Consider the following 12,820-nt stretch of genomic DNA (forward strand, 5'->3'; position numbering starts at 1 on the left):
TATCACCTTGTGCAGTTGGATCCTCAGTTTCCTCACTTGCAGACGCCAGTCAGTTCGGATTGGCAGCATCTCCTCCACAATCTCCATCAGCATAGCTGCACCACAAGGCTGTGTACCTGGACGCCTGCTCTACTCGCTTTATACTTATGACTGTGAGGCTAAGCACTGCTCAAATGCCATGTTCAGGATTGCTGACGACACCAGTGTCATAGGCCGAGTCAGAGGTGGTGACGAAGCAGCATTCAGGAGGGAGATTGAAAATCTGGCTGAGTGGTGCCTCAACAACAAGCTCTCACTCAATGTCTGCAAGACCAAGGTGCTGATAATTGACTTTAGGAGGAGCAAACTGGAGGCTCATGAGCCAGTCCTCATTGGGTGATCAGAGGTAGGGTGGGTCAGCAATTTCAAATTCTCTAAATTCCTTGGTGTTATCATTTCAGAGGACCTGTCCTGGGCCCAGCACATAAGTATAATTATGAAGAAAGCACAGCAGTGCCTCTACTTCCTTAGGAGTTTGCATAGATTTGGCGTGACATCTCAAACTTTGAAAAACTTCTATAGATGTGTGGTGGAAGGTATATTTACTGGTTGCATCTCAGCCTGGTATGGTAACATGTGTTACCATACCATACCAGGCTGAGGTGCCCTTGAACAGTAACTCCTACAAAAAGTAGTGGATATGTCCCAGTCCATCACAGGTAAAGCCCTCCACACCATTGAGCACATCTACACTGAGTGCTGTCTCAGTAAAGCAGCATCCATCATCAAGGACCACCACCACCAAGGCCATGCTCTCCTTTTGCTGGTGCCATCAGGAAGAAAGTACAGGAGTCTCAATCCCCACAACACAGGTTCAGGAATAGTTATTACCCCTCAACTATTAGGCTCTTGAACCAGTGGGGATAACTTCATTCAACTTCACTCGCCCCATCACTGAGTTTTTACCACAACTTATAGACTCACTTTCAAGAACTCTTCACCGTCCTGTTGGGCGCGGTCTTTCGTTGATTCTTTTCTGTTTCTTGTATTTACTGTGATTGTCGACTAGAAAATGAATCTCAGGGTTGCATATGGTGCCATATATGTACTTTAATAATAAATTTACTTTGTACTTTGAAGAATGTCCAGCTGCACCTCCTGGCAAGCTGTGAAGAGCAGTTGGAGCTGAGCTAAAACACATCTGGAATGCAGAGGATGTGATAGATAATACCTTAGAAAGTTGGTCACTCTGCATTCAAAGAAAAAAAGATGGGTGACCACTAGAAAGGGCAGTTAGAGATGCAGGAATCTCCCTTGCTCATTCCCCTCTCAAACAGGTGAGCCAGCTGGATACTGTTGGGGGATAGTCTTCTTGGGGAAAACAACAGCAACAATCCAATTCATGGCACTATAGAGCGTTTTGCTGCGCAGGAAAGAAATAAGACTGGGGTAACAATACTGTTAGGCGGTCCTTTCTTGGGGGTGGGACAGTTACTGTTTCTGTGGTCTAGTACATCCCTGGTGGTAAGTCAAGGGTCCCCATATCAACTACAGGACATCGATTTAGAGAAAGGTCAATGACATTTAGAGGGGATCCGAGGGAGATCTTTCTACCTGAAGAGTGGTGAGTACCTGGAGGAGACTACTTGAGAGAGTGGTAGAAGCAGAATCATTGATAGCATTTCAGAAGTATCTGGACGAGCACTTGAACTGACTCGGTGTAGAAGCTACGGGGCAAGAGCTGGAAGATGAGTTTAATATGGATGGCTGCCCACTAGTTGGTGTGAAGGTGTTGGGCTGAATAGTCTGTTTCTATTTTGCATAATTCTGTGACCTCCCCATAGAATGTATGAAGAGAATTTAAGCAACACATTCCATTGATAAAGAAATTAGTCCAGATAGATATAGAGGAATGCAGTACAAGAAGAAATGGAGCTCAGTCTTTCTAGTGTGAAACGAGAGAAGACTTTCTCATACAGGTAGCAACAGAACCCTCTCCTAAAGGTGCTGAACTTTGGGTAGTTTTCAAGACTGAGACTGATGGATCTTTGTTGAGTGGGGGATATGACAGGATCTGGAGAAGATGCGGGTTAACAGGGTTGAGGTTCTGATCAGCCTGAGTAAGAAAATCAAGGGTTCTCTTTTTAACCAAACAGTTTCACTAAAAGCCTCTTTTTCATCAAATTCAATGTCACTCCATCAAGTGCTGTTAGCTCTTTAAATTTTTTAATCTGCTTGTATAGCCCAGTGGTACATCTTGAGTCACCAAATGGTCTCATTCCTGCATGTTCAAGAATGGAACTGTCAGATCAGGTGGACCCATTTTCTAGATTAATTTGATGTGTCATCCAAAGTATACATCTCCAACATTTTCCCATATCATTTGAATATCACTCTCACTAAACATGTTGCTGACTCTTGCTAGATGGCTTACCGCCCAGTTGTCAAGCATAACCTCAATATATCACTGGCTGTGTAAATCACTGCCACCGAAAGGTGCCTCCTTAACACAATACAATGCATTTTGAAGTCTAATCACACAATGAACAAAATGTGTAACTCCCTTTCACAAAGTGGTGGAACTGTTTGTCTCACCAAACCCAGCCAATCCTGCCAAACAATGAATAGCTCTACTTTGCCTTTAAGACAAAGGGCCTAAATTTCCCAACCTCTGATAATGTCAATCACAAATTTATTAAACTTTGATTAGCTTCCAGTCAAGATGACACTGAGCTATGATACCTATCAAGGTCATAGCTCAGAGTTGGTTGCTTTTTAGGTTCATAGGGATGGTTTTGTTTGCAGCATGGGTTGTTAGGTGACAGGTTAGGCTTTAGAGGCCCGGTCAAATCACTCTCTGGTAGTAGGTCAGTGATCCCCTTGGATGGATGACTGGTTGGCAGGTAATGATCAGTGATCCCTGTGGTCAGTGACCAAGGCCAGCGGGCCCCATGGATGAGGGAGGGCTGATGAACCCCCCCCCCCCCCAAACCCCAGGTCAGCTTATCCCAGAATCGGAAGTCCAAGCGAGCAGGAGGGTCAGAGTTCAAAGTCCCATAATCAGTGGGGCCTGCGGTCAACACCTAAGGCAGCAGACTAAAGTCAGCAAGTTCAGAAGTCAAGTCAGATGGTCAAAACTATTGGGTCAGTGTGCCCAGAAGTCAGAGGTCTGACGTCTGCGAGTTGCGAGTCCAAGCCAGGGACCAGAGGTTGCCGGTGCAGGAATGTGTGGCGACACTCGCAGGCTGACCCCAGCACGTGTTTGGTTGCGTTGGTTGTTAATGTAAATAGTGCTTTTCATTGTATGTTTTGACATACATGTGATAAATACATGAATCTGAATCTAAATATGATTGTTCCATACATAAAATATATTGGACCTGGTGGGTATATTCATACACGAAAGGCATCAAAAACTAGCAAAATCCTGATTTGTTTCCAGAAAGGACTGAATATCTTCATTGCTCAGGGTCTGTGATTCGTGACAATGTCACACCAAGTAACTCGTATACATTGTGAAACACATTTCGTCCCTGCTTTGTGGTACACTGCCCAAAAACAATGACAAAAATCAGACTAGCAAACCAAATCACGTATATCTCTTGCTCAGATGTTCTCGTCGCTTTATGGACCAAATTCAGTGACATTCTAATTGAATATAGATCCAACAATTGTCAGAGTTTTGTGCATCACAAAAGGTCTTTCTCCCTGCTGAGCTCAAAGAAGAAGTAATCACCTGCTTTAATTACAAAGTTAATACCTTTCCCTTTCAGATTGATGTTCCGTCTGTCAGATCAAGCAGTAGACAGTCATCAAGCAGCGGAGTGAGAATGAGAAAAAGTATAGCAGGTAAATCAGATCTGGTAAAAGATACATATTGGGTATTAAGAGTATGGTATCCTCTATAAATTCAAAGTAATATGAATAGTAGAAAAGCAAATCATCCAGCCCATTTCCATAAGACACAGGAGAAGAATAAGGTCCTTCAGCCATCGAGTCTGATCCACCATTTGCTCATGGCTGATGTGCTATCCCTCTCAATCCCAATCTCCTGCCTTCTCCCTGTAACCTGATACTTTTACTAATCAAGAGCCTGTCAATCTCCTCCTTAATTCACCCAATGATTTGACCTCCGCAGCTGTTTATGGCAATGAATTCCACAGATTCACCACCCTGTGTCTAAAATTCCTTGTCATCTCTGTTCTTAAGGGATGTTTTAAGAACCGTCTAACTCCCGTGCTCTTTCCCTCTGCTTCTGCGAATCTCGTACAAATGCCTATCCAATTTATATTTGCAAGGATTCTTTGATTCTTTTCTCATCTGCCTTAAAGCTACTAAATTCCAGATCATAACTGCCATAACTGTTAAACATAACAAAAGACTTATTTGTCATGTCCCCCTTAAACTTTTTAACATGTTTTTTTCCCCATCTGCTGTCAGGAAACATCTTTCCTCTGTCTATTCCACCTAAGTAAGTTATGATCCTCTCTACCTCTCAGCTATTACTGTAAGGAAAACAACAGCTACTTCTCCAGTCTAACCTTGCAGTTGAAACCCTGGAACCATTTAAGTAAATGTTTTCCTTTCCCTTTCTTGGACCTTCAAATTCTTGTTAAAGTCTGGTGACTGGAACTGAGGCCTCGTCCACACTAGACCAGAAAAATCCGTAACCAAAGCGTTTTCTCTTTGTTTTGACCCTCCGTCCACACTGAAATGGTGTTTTCCTCCCCCGAAAATGGAGCTTTTCTAAAACCGCTCTCCAGAGTGTGTAAATCTGAAAACGCCAGCTGGGCGGCGTGGTGTTTACGGGGTAACTGGAGCGTTTTAAAAACGCTGTCATGACGTGCTGGAACAGTTGGTGGCGGCAGCGTGGCATTTCATTGTTTTCTTGAACTAAGAGGAGGAAACAGAAATAGTATGCCGTTTCTTCTTTGCTTGTTTTCTGCAGCTATGTCCTGCATGCGTGCCCAGTAGGAGGAGATTCGCCCAAGTACCCATTTCAATGTGGACGGAGGTATTTTCAGAAATGCCTGGTGTGGACACCTATTGTTTTCTTGCGACACTGGCGTTTTCAAAACTCACCGGCTCAGTGTGGATGTAGCCTGAAAGCATTGCGGCCAAGGCGTTACCTGATGTTCTTTCAACTTCTGAAACTGCTTTTGTACTCTGTGCATCTCTTTATGACTCTGAGACCACATAGATTTCATTCAGTACTCTCTCAACATGCCCTGGCATTTGGAAGGATTTAGACACGTATTCACAAGTCCTGTTCCAGTACAGTTTGTTGAACTGTGGTTCATATTGTATCTCCATATCCTCTTTGTCAAAGTGTGTCACTTTGCACTTCTCTGTATTAAATTTCAACTTGTACATCTCCCCAGTCAGCCAGCTGATCTAAGATTTTTAGCCTTTCGTTTCTGTTGTCCCCATTTCACCACATGTCATCTGCAAAAATGAACGTGGAGCTGCATGTTCGAACTTGATAACAAAAATGTGGAATTTCTGGTCAATGAGATTGCAGAACTTTATAGATGTAATAAATATGACAAGTGTGAAATATGAGGGTACAATTACAGTGGTTTCCAGTTAATTGGGCCATTGGTTAATCGGGACAGCTCTTAAAGATCAAAAATTAATTGAGAAAATAGCCAGGATTCCCTTCATTTATTTGGGATACTATGCTGCTTAATTGGGACAAGAAACTGTTGCTGAATAGTTTCTAACTAATACCAGTCACATGCACTTGCATGGCCATTAGACACTGCACCATGCTTCGAGTGATCAGTTTTTAAACAGTGTCAGTTGTGGTATGTTAATACTCAAAAAGAAGCGTTTTTTGGTCACCGATAGCTGGTGAGAGATAAACAGTAAGACAATTCAGAACAGTTTTTCTTGCTGTGGTTTAAAGCATTCAGGCTTGGAGATGCCAGAATCAGCTAGGAGTGAAAATGAAACGATTTCACTACTTCAGCAAGTTAAGGACTATGTAGAATTTTGAAGGTAATAATAATAACAACAATAATCTTGAATGTTACAATTAAAAGGAGGATTTGGCAGATGCAGTTATTTGACAGCATTGTACAATTCACTACCTGCACTAGGTGGCAGCGCTGATTTTGTACATTTACTGTTAAAAGAACATGACACAAATGATAACGACTAGGAACTAATACAGTTTTCTAGTACTGTAGTAGTATTGGTAGTGTACTAATTTGTTCTGTATTTCATTTAAGAACATAATTTGTTAATCAGTTTGTCTTTTTTATGCCTGTTTAACCATTTCCATGAAACTTTGTCTAATTGTCAAAATATACTGGTCTCGATGTGTCCCAATTAACCGAAATCCACTGTATCTTATTAGTACAAAATACATATAAAATCATCAGGCAGTTAGCCAAATAATACTATGCCTCCACAACAAGAACATGGGGAAATAGCATGCATGTGCTACGATCAGAATGTGCAGAAACAAGTAGAGCAGCTCCCCAGATAGGACATGCCCAGAATTACACCATCTGTGGACCCAGTAAAATTATCTTTGAAAATATGACATACTGTAAGAAAACAAAGGCAAGGGCAGTTCTAATATTCATGTCCAATGCATAGTGATTTCAGTCTGATTCTATATATTGTCCTACTGCTATCCAAAATTGTTTTTTTTACATTTTGCATAGATTTTGGAATGCGGTCACATAGTGAAAATACCGTGATCAATGAAATCAACAAATTGAAGGAGCTAATGTCCTGTTCAAAACTAGAGGTAAATAAACAAAAATCAAAGCTACTGTAGGTCTGAAAGCAAAACAAAAACTGCTGTAAACACTTATTAACTTAGCCAACAGCTGTAGAGATAAGCAAGGGAAACAGATTTAGGCAGTGTGTATTCACATCCTCCGCTAATACTGCCTGACTTGCACAGCGTGAGGACAGCAATCCCAATCACAATGTTGAGTAGGCGAGGCATGAGTGTGGGTGGGTGAGCACGGGAGGATCTGCAGTGAGGTGCAGTATCTCTACAAGGATGGAAGAGAGACTTCAGTACTGGAATGCTTCTGCCTTGTTCTTAATTGTATTGTTGGTTTGGTTAACATTAAACAGATGATAACTTTATATTGGTGGAATAGTGTAGGGAAGTGTATGGTCATGTAGATTAGTAGAAGGAATAAAGGTTTAGACTATTTTCTAAATGGGGAGCCTATTCTGAAATCAGAGGTACAGAGGGACTTGGGGGTCTTAGTGGAGGATTCCCTGAAGATTAACTTGCAGCTTAAATCAGTAGGAAGGAAAGCAAATGAAATGTTAACATTCATTTTGAGAGGACTAGAATATAAAAGCAAAGATGTAATGCTAAGGCTTTATGAGGCATTGGGCAGGCTGTCTCTGGAGTGCTGTGAGCAGTTTACAGCCCTTTATCTGAGAAGGGATGTGCTGACATTCGAAGGAGACCAAAGGAGCTTCAAGAGAATAATCCCAGAAATGAAAGTGTTAATATATGAGGAACTTTTGATGTCTAGGCTTGTAGCCAGGAATTCAGAAGAACGGGGGTAGGGGGAGATCTCATTTAAACATATTGAAAAGCCTGGATAGAATGGAAATTAAGAGAATGTTTCCTATAGTAGGGCAGTCTAAGACCAGAGGGCACCGTCTCAGAGTACAAGAACATCCTTAAGAACAAAGATTCTTCAACAAGCCAGCGGTGAGTCTGTGGAATTCATTGCCACAGATAGCTGTGGAGGCCAAGTCACTGGGTAGTTTAAAGCAGAGGTTCAAAAAAGCTGGATGAACTCAGGAGGTCGTGCAGCGTCCAGTGAAAGAAGCAGTCAATGTTTCGGGTCGAGACCCTTCGTCAGGACTAAAGGAGGGGGCAGGAGCCCTAAAAAGAAGATGGGGGGAGGGTGGAAAACCAATCAGAGGAAAGATCCAGCCCCTTGGTATGAACATCGAATTCTCCAACTTCCGGTAATTCCCTCCCTCTCCCTTCCCCCATCCACCTTCACTCTGTCTCCTCTTCTAGCTGCCTATCACCTCTCATGACTCTACCTTCTTCTACTACACATAGTGCTTTCCCCTTAGATTCCTTCTTCACCTCTCCTGCCTATCCCCTCCATGCTTCCCCTCCCCCACCCCTTGATCTTTCCTCTGATTGGTTTTCTACCCTGCCCCCAACTTCTTTATAGGGCCCCTGCCCCCTCCTTCTTTAGTCCTGACGAAGGGTCTCGACCCGAAACGTTGACTGGTTCTTTCAACGGATGCTGCCCGACCTGCTGAGTTCATCCAGCTTTTTTGTACGTCTTGATTTGACCACAGCATCTGCAGTGTACTTTGTGTTAAAGCAGAGGTTGATAGATTCTTGTAAGACTGTCAAAGGTTAAGGGGAGAAGGCAGGAGAATGGAATTGAAAGGGTTAATAAATTAGCCATGAACGAACGGCAGAGAAGACTCAATGGGCCGAATGGCTTGATTTACATCGTATGTTTTATGGTCTTATATTAAATATCTTAACTAGGACATAGAACAGAGAATCAACATGCAGATTGCAACTAGTGACTACCTGCAATGGAAGCTCAGGCAGCGGAAAGAGAAACGAAATAATCTGAGCAAAGAGCTTCAGAATTTGACACTCGAACATGCTGAGTTGAAGTTTGACCCTCATAAGACCATGAGCAGGTACAACTATAGATTTGCACCACCATTTTATACTTTTGTGCTGCTTTGGATTATTTTGCATAAGACCTGTTGACAGTTTTCCTCTCCCTTTATCTCCATGTCAAAAGCTACCAAATTCAAGTTTCAATTTGATAACTTAGCAAAATGGCCAGGGCAAGATCTTTCGTCCCTAAGTATTAGCCTTATGGCTTAATTTGAACCTACCAGGAGATTTTCTTTGATTGCTACAGCAATGGACTCCTTAATCAATATTGCAAAGCCATCTTCTCTTCTGCATCTCCCTGTTGGGATTATCTCCGCATTCCCTACTCTTTCTCATTCATACACTCTCTCTTGCAATACCACATGGAAGCAACGTCAGATGCTTCAAGATATGCTTGAAAATATCTAGTTGAATGGTGCCACAAAACCAAAGAGCTGATTATTGACTAAGGGGGGGGAGGGGGGAACTGTAGGTCCATGAGCTAGTCTTCATTAGGGGATTGGAGGTGGATAGGATTAGAGACTTTAAATTCCTTGGCATTATCATGTTAGAGGATCTGTCCTGGGACCAGTATGTAAGTGCCATCACAAAGAGGTACCAGCAGTGCCTTTACTTTCTTAGATGTTTGTACACATTTGGCATGTCATCTAAAGCATTAACAAACTTCTGTTGATGCATTGTGGAAGGTGTCCTGACTGGTTGTATCACAGCCTGGCGTGGGAACACCAATGCCCAGGAATGGAAATGTCTACAAAAATTGTTGGATACAGCCCAGTCCAATGCAGAAAAAGCCCTGATCATTATTGAGCATATCTACAAGGAGCACTGCCCTAAGAAAGCAGCATCTATCATCAAGGACCTCCACCATCCAGGCCATGCTCTTGTCTCGCTGTTACTATTGAGGAGGCACAGGAGCTTTAGATCCAACATCACCAGGTTCAGGAACAGTTGGCACTCCAGCAGCATCAGACTCCTGAACCACTGTGGATACTTACATTCACCTGAACACTGAACTGACTCCACAACCTATAGACTCACTTTCAAAAACTCTATTTAGTCTGTATTATCTGTTTATGTATTATTTTTCTATATTTGCCCAGTTTGTCGTATTTTGGACATTGGTTGTTTGTCAGTATTTGTTTGTGTATGGTTTCATTGATTTTATTGTATTTATTTGTTCTACTGTGAATATCTGCAAGTAAATGAATCTCGGAGTATATGGTGGCATATACTGTACGTACTTGGATTACTTTGGACTTTTGCTGACAACTTTTCTCCTTTGACCCACGGGTTTGTGCGGATTAGTCTTTTATAGGTTTCTGTTAATTGTTTCAACAGTATTCTTTTACTGTTCTGGGCAAGCACAAAGTGTGCCTCTTTGCCTCTTCCTGTTTTGCCCCACTGTTGCTTCTGCTATAAATCAGTGACTGGTATTTTGGCTGGAGATTTCTTTGAGATCTCTGGGGATGCTGAAATTCTGCAAGAACTTCAGTTTCTCACTTCTCACCTGTCCTCTTCCTGCTATCTACACACACTTCTGCTCCCATTTCTCTCTCACAATTGCCCTTCTCACACACATCTCAGTTATTGCCCCTCAACAAAGAAAATGGGCCCATTGTGTCCAAGCCAGACATATTAGTTATTTTCCCAGCACTTGGTTTGCAGCTTAGCTTCTATCCCAGTGTTTTTCAGTTGCTCAGTTGAATCCTGTGACGGAGTACCATTTTTCACCAGCCCTCAAGCAGTGTGCTTCAATTTCTAGAATCAACAAATCCCCTTATAATCTTCTACACCATCCCATAAACCATTGTCTCCTAATCAGAGAAATCTTTGCTTAGGGAACATGTTTTCACCATCTTTTTCTCTTTGCTCTCATTATCTTGCAGAGTAGAATCATATAGAATAGGAACAGACCTACAGTCTATCTATGTCCATGCTGGCAATCAAGTACTCATCTACACCAGTTACATTTACCAGCAGGTCGTTCACAGCCTTCTATAATTGTCAATTCAAATGCTCATCCAGATGTTTCTTTAAATGTGTGAGTGTATCCACCATCTCCCTAGGCTGGGTATTCTAGGTTTCAACTACCATCTGTGTGAAAAATTCCTCAGATCATCTCAAAAATCTCTTCAGACTTTTAACCAAGACCTCTGACTTAGAGACCTCTGTCAAGGGGAATATTTTCTTTGTATCAACCCTAATTATTCCTCTCTTAATTTTGTCAACCACTATCAACCTTTCCCTCAACCTGCTCTGCTCCAAGAAAACCAAATCCAGTTTATCCAGTCACTGCTCATCGACAAAACTTTCTATCTCAGGCACAGTCCTGGCAAATTATCCCTGCTCCAGCACCACAGCAATCCTGTCCTTGCTATAATACAGCAACCAGAATTCCAGACAGTGTACTCATTGTGGTCTAATTAATGTTTTACAAAATTTCATCAAGACCTCCGCCTTCTTATATTCTTTTCTGTGACCAATAAAGGCATGCATTCCATATGCCTTCATCATCACTTTTTCTACTGTACTGCCACCTTCAGGGATCCCTGGACTTATACTCCAGGGGTCATACAATTAATAGTGTATGTCCAACCCTCATTAGACTCCCCAGTATGCATAGCTTCATATTTATCCAGATAAAACTCCATCTGCCATTTCTCAGCCCATTTCACCAACATATTGATATCACCTTTTAGGCTAAACTACATCTCACACCGTTGACAATTCCACCAATCATAATGTCATCTATAAACTTACCGATTGTGCCTTCTACATACGTATCCAAATAACTAATGTTCGTTTCAAACAATGAGGATCCCAGCACTGATTGCTCTGACACACCACCAATCAGAAGTATCCTATCACAAAGCAACCCTCTGCCTAAACCATCTGTCACCTAATATCAAGCTAATTTTGGGTCCAATTTGCTAACTTACCTTGGATCCCATGGGTTCTAACCAAATGTATGGTATTTTGTGAAAGACATGATTTGAAGTTCATGTAAACCATATCAACCCCACTGCCTTTGTCAATATATTTAGTCACTTATTCAAAATTTTCCATTTCAACGAAATTAGTCTGACAGGATCCCTTACAATAAATTTGTGCTGACTCCATAAGACCATAAGATATATGAGCAGAAGTAGGCCATTTGGTCTATTAAATCTGCTCCACCATTCAGTCATGGGCTGATGCAATTTTTCCAGTCATCTGCACTCCCCTGCCTTCCCCCATACCCTTTGATGCCCTGGCTAATCAAGGGGTTTGAGAGGTGCTTTTGGAACAACCATTTGGAGTAATTGCAGTCTATAACAAACATAGTTAACTTAAGTTGAGACTTTTTAAAAAAATATATTTTTTATTAAATTTTTAAGAGAATTACATAAAATGAATAGAATAATAGAGTAATGAAAGTTAATATCAGCCCTCCCCCCTCCCCTTAATCCTTCCCCCCTTAACATCCCTATCTAAAAAAAAAAGAAAAAAGAAGAGAAAGAAAGAAAGATTGCCTGGATATCGGAAGATCCCCACATGCTCCATGGAGTTCAAAATAGCTTTAGTATATATATTTTTTTCCCCAAATAGCTAATAATTTTATCTTCGAAGGACCTATATATTTAATCCTATCTTTTGTAAATAAGGGTGCTAAATTTTCAAAAATATATCATATTCATTTCTTAAATTATAAGTATTTTTTTCAAGTGGAATGCAGCTAAATATTTCATTATTCCAACGGTCCATAGTTAAGTATGAATCTGATTTCCAAGTAACTGCAGTAGCTTTTTTGGCTACTGCCAATGCAATTTTTATAAATTTTTTCTGATATTTATTCAATTTAGGTTTCGGTATTATCCCTTCAATATCGCCTAATAAAAATAATATTGGGTTATGTGGAAGTTGTATTCCAATAACTTGTTCCAGTAAAAGTCTTAAATTTATCCAAAACGGTTGAATTTTAAAACAAGACCAAGTAGAGTGTAAAAAAGTACCAATTTCTTGATTACATCGAAAACATTGGTCAGATAAATTTGGGTTTAATCCATTTATTTTTTGTGGTGTAATATATAATTGATGTAAAAAATTGTATTGTACTAATTAAGTCAGACATTTATTGTATTTGTCATACTGTCAAGGCATAGTCTTGACCAACTTGTTTCATCAATTTTAATATTCAAATCAGTTTCCCAT

General features: G+C 41.1%; 1 protein-coding gene across 1 annotated transcript in view; it reads left to right on the forward strand.

Moving 5' to 3' along the window:
• Positions 1 to 12,820, forward strand: part of LOC140730066 (coiled-coil domain-containing protein 183-like) — an 86,106-nt gene that overhangs the window by 52,354 nt on the left and 20,932 nt on the right. The window contains exons 8-10 of the mRNA XM_073050205.1: positions 3,753 to 3,828; positions 6,654 to 6,739; positions 8,486 to 8,646. Of these exons, the coding sequence (XP_072906306.1) occupies positions 3,753 to 3,828; positions 6,654 to 6,739; positions 8,486 to 8,646 (323 nt within the window). The remainder of the gene's footprint in view (positions 1 to 3,752; positions 3,829 to 6,653; positions 6,740 to 8,485; positions 8,647 to 12,820) is intronic.

The sequence above is a fragment of the Hemitrygon akajei genome, chromosome 7 (assembly GCF_048418815.1).
Source record: "Hemitrygon akajei chromosome 7, sHemAka1.3, whole genome shotgun sequence".
Lineage (NCBI taxonomy): Eukaryota > Metazoa > Chordata > Chondrichthyes > Myliobatiformes > Dasyatidae > Hemitrygon > Hemitrygon akajei.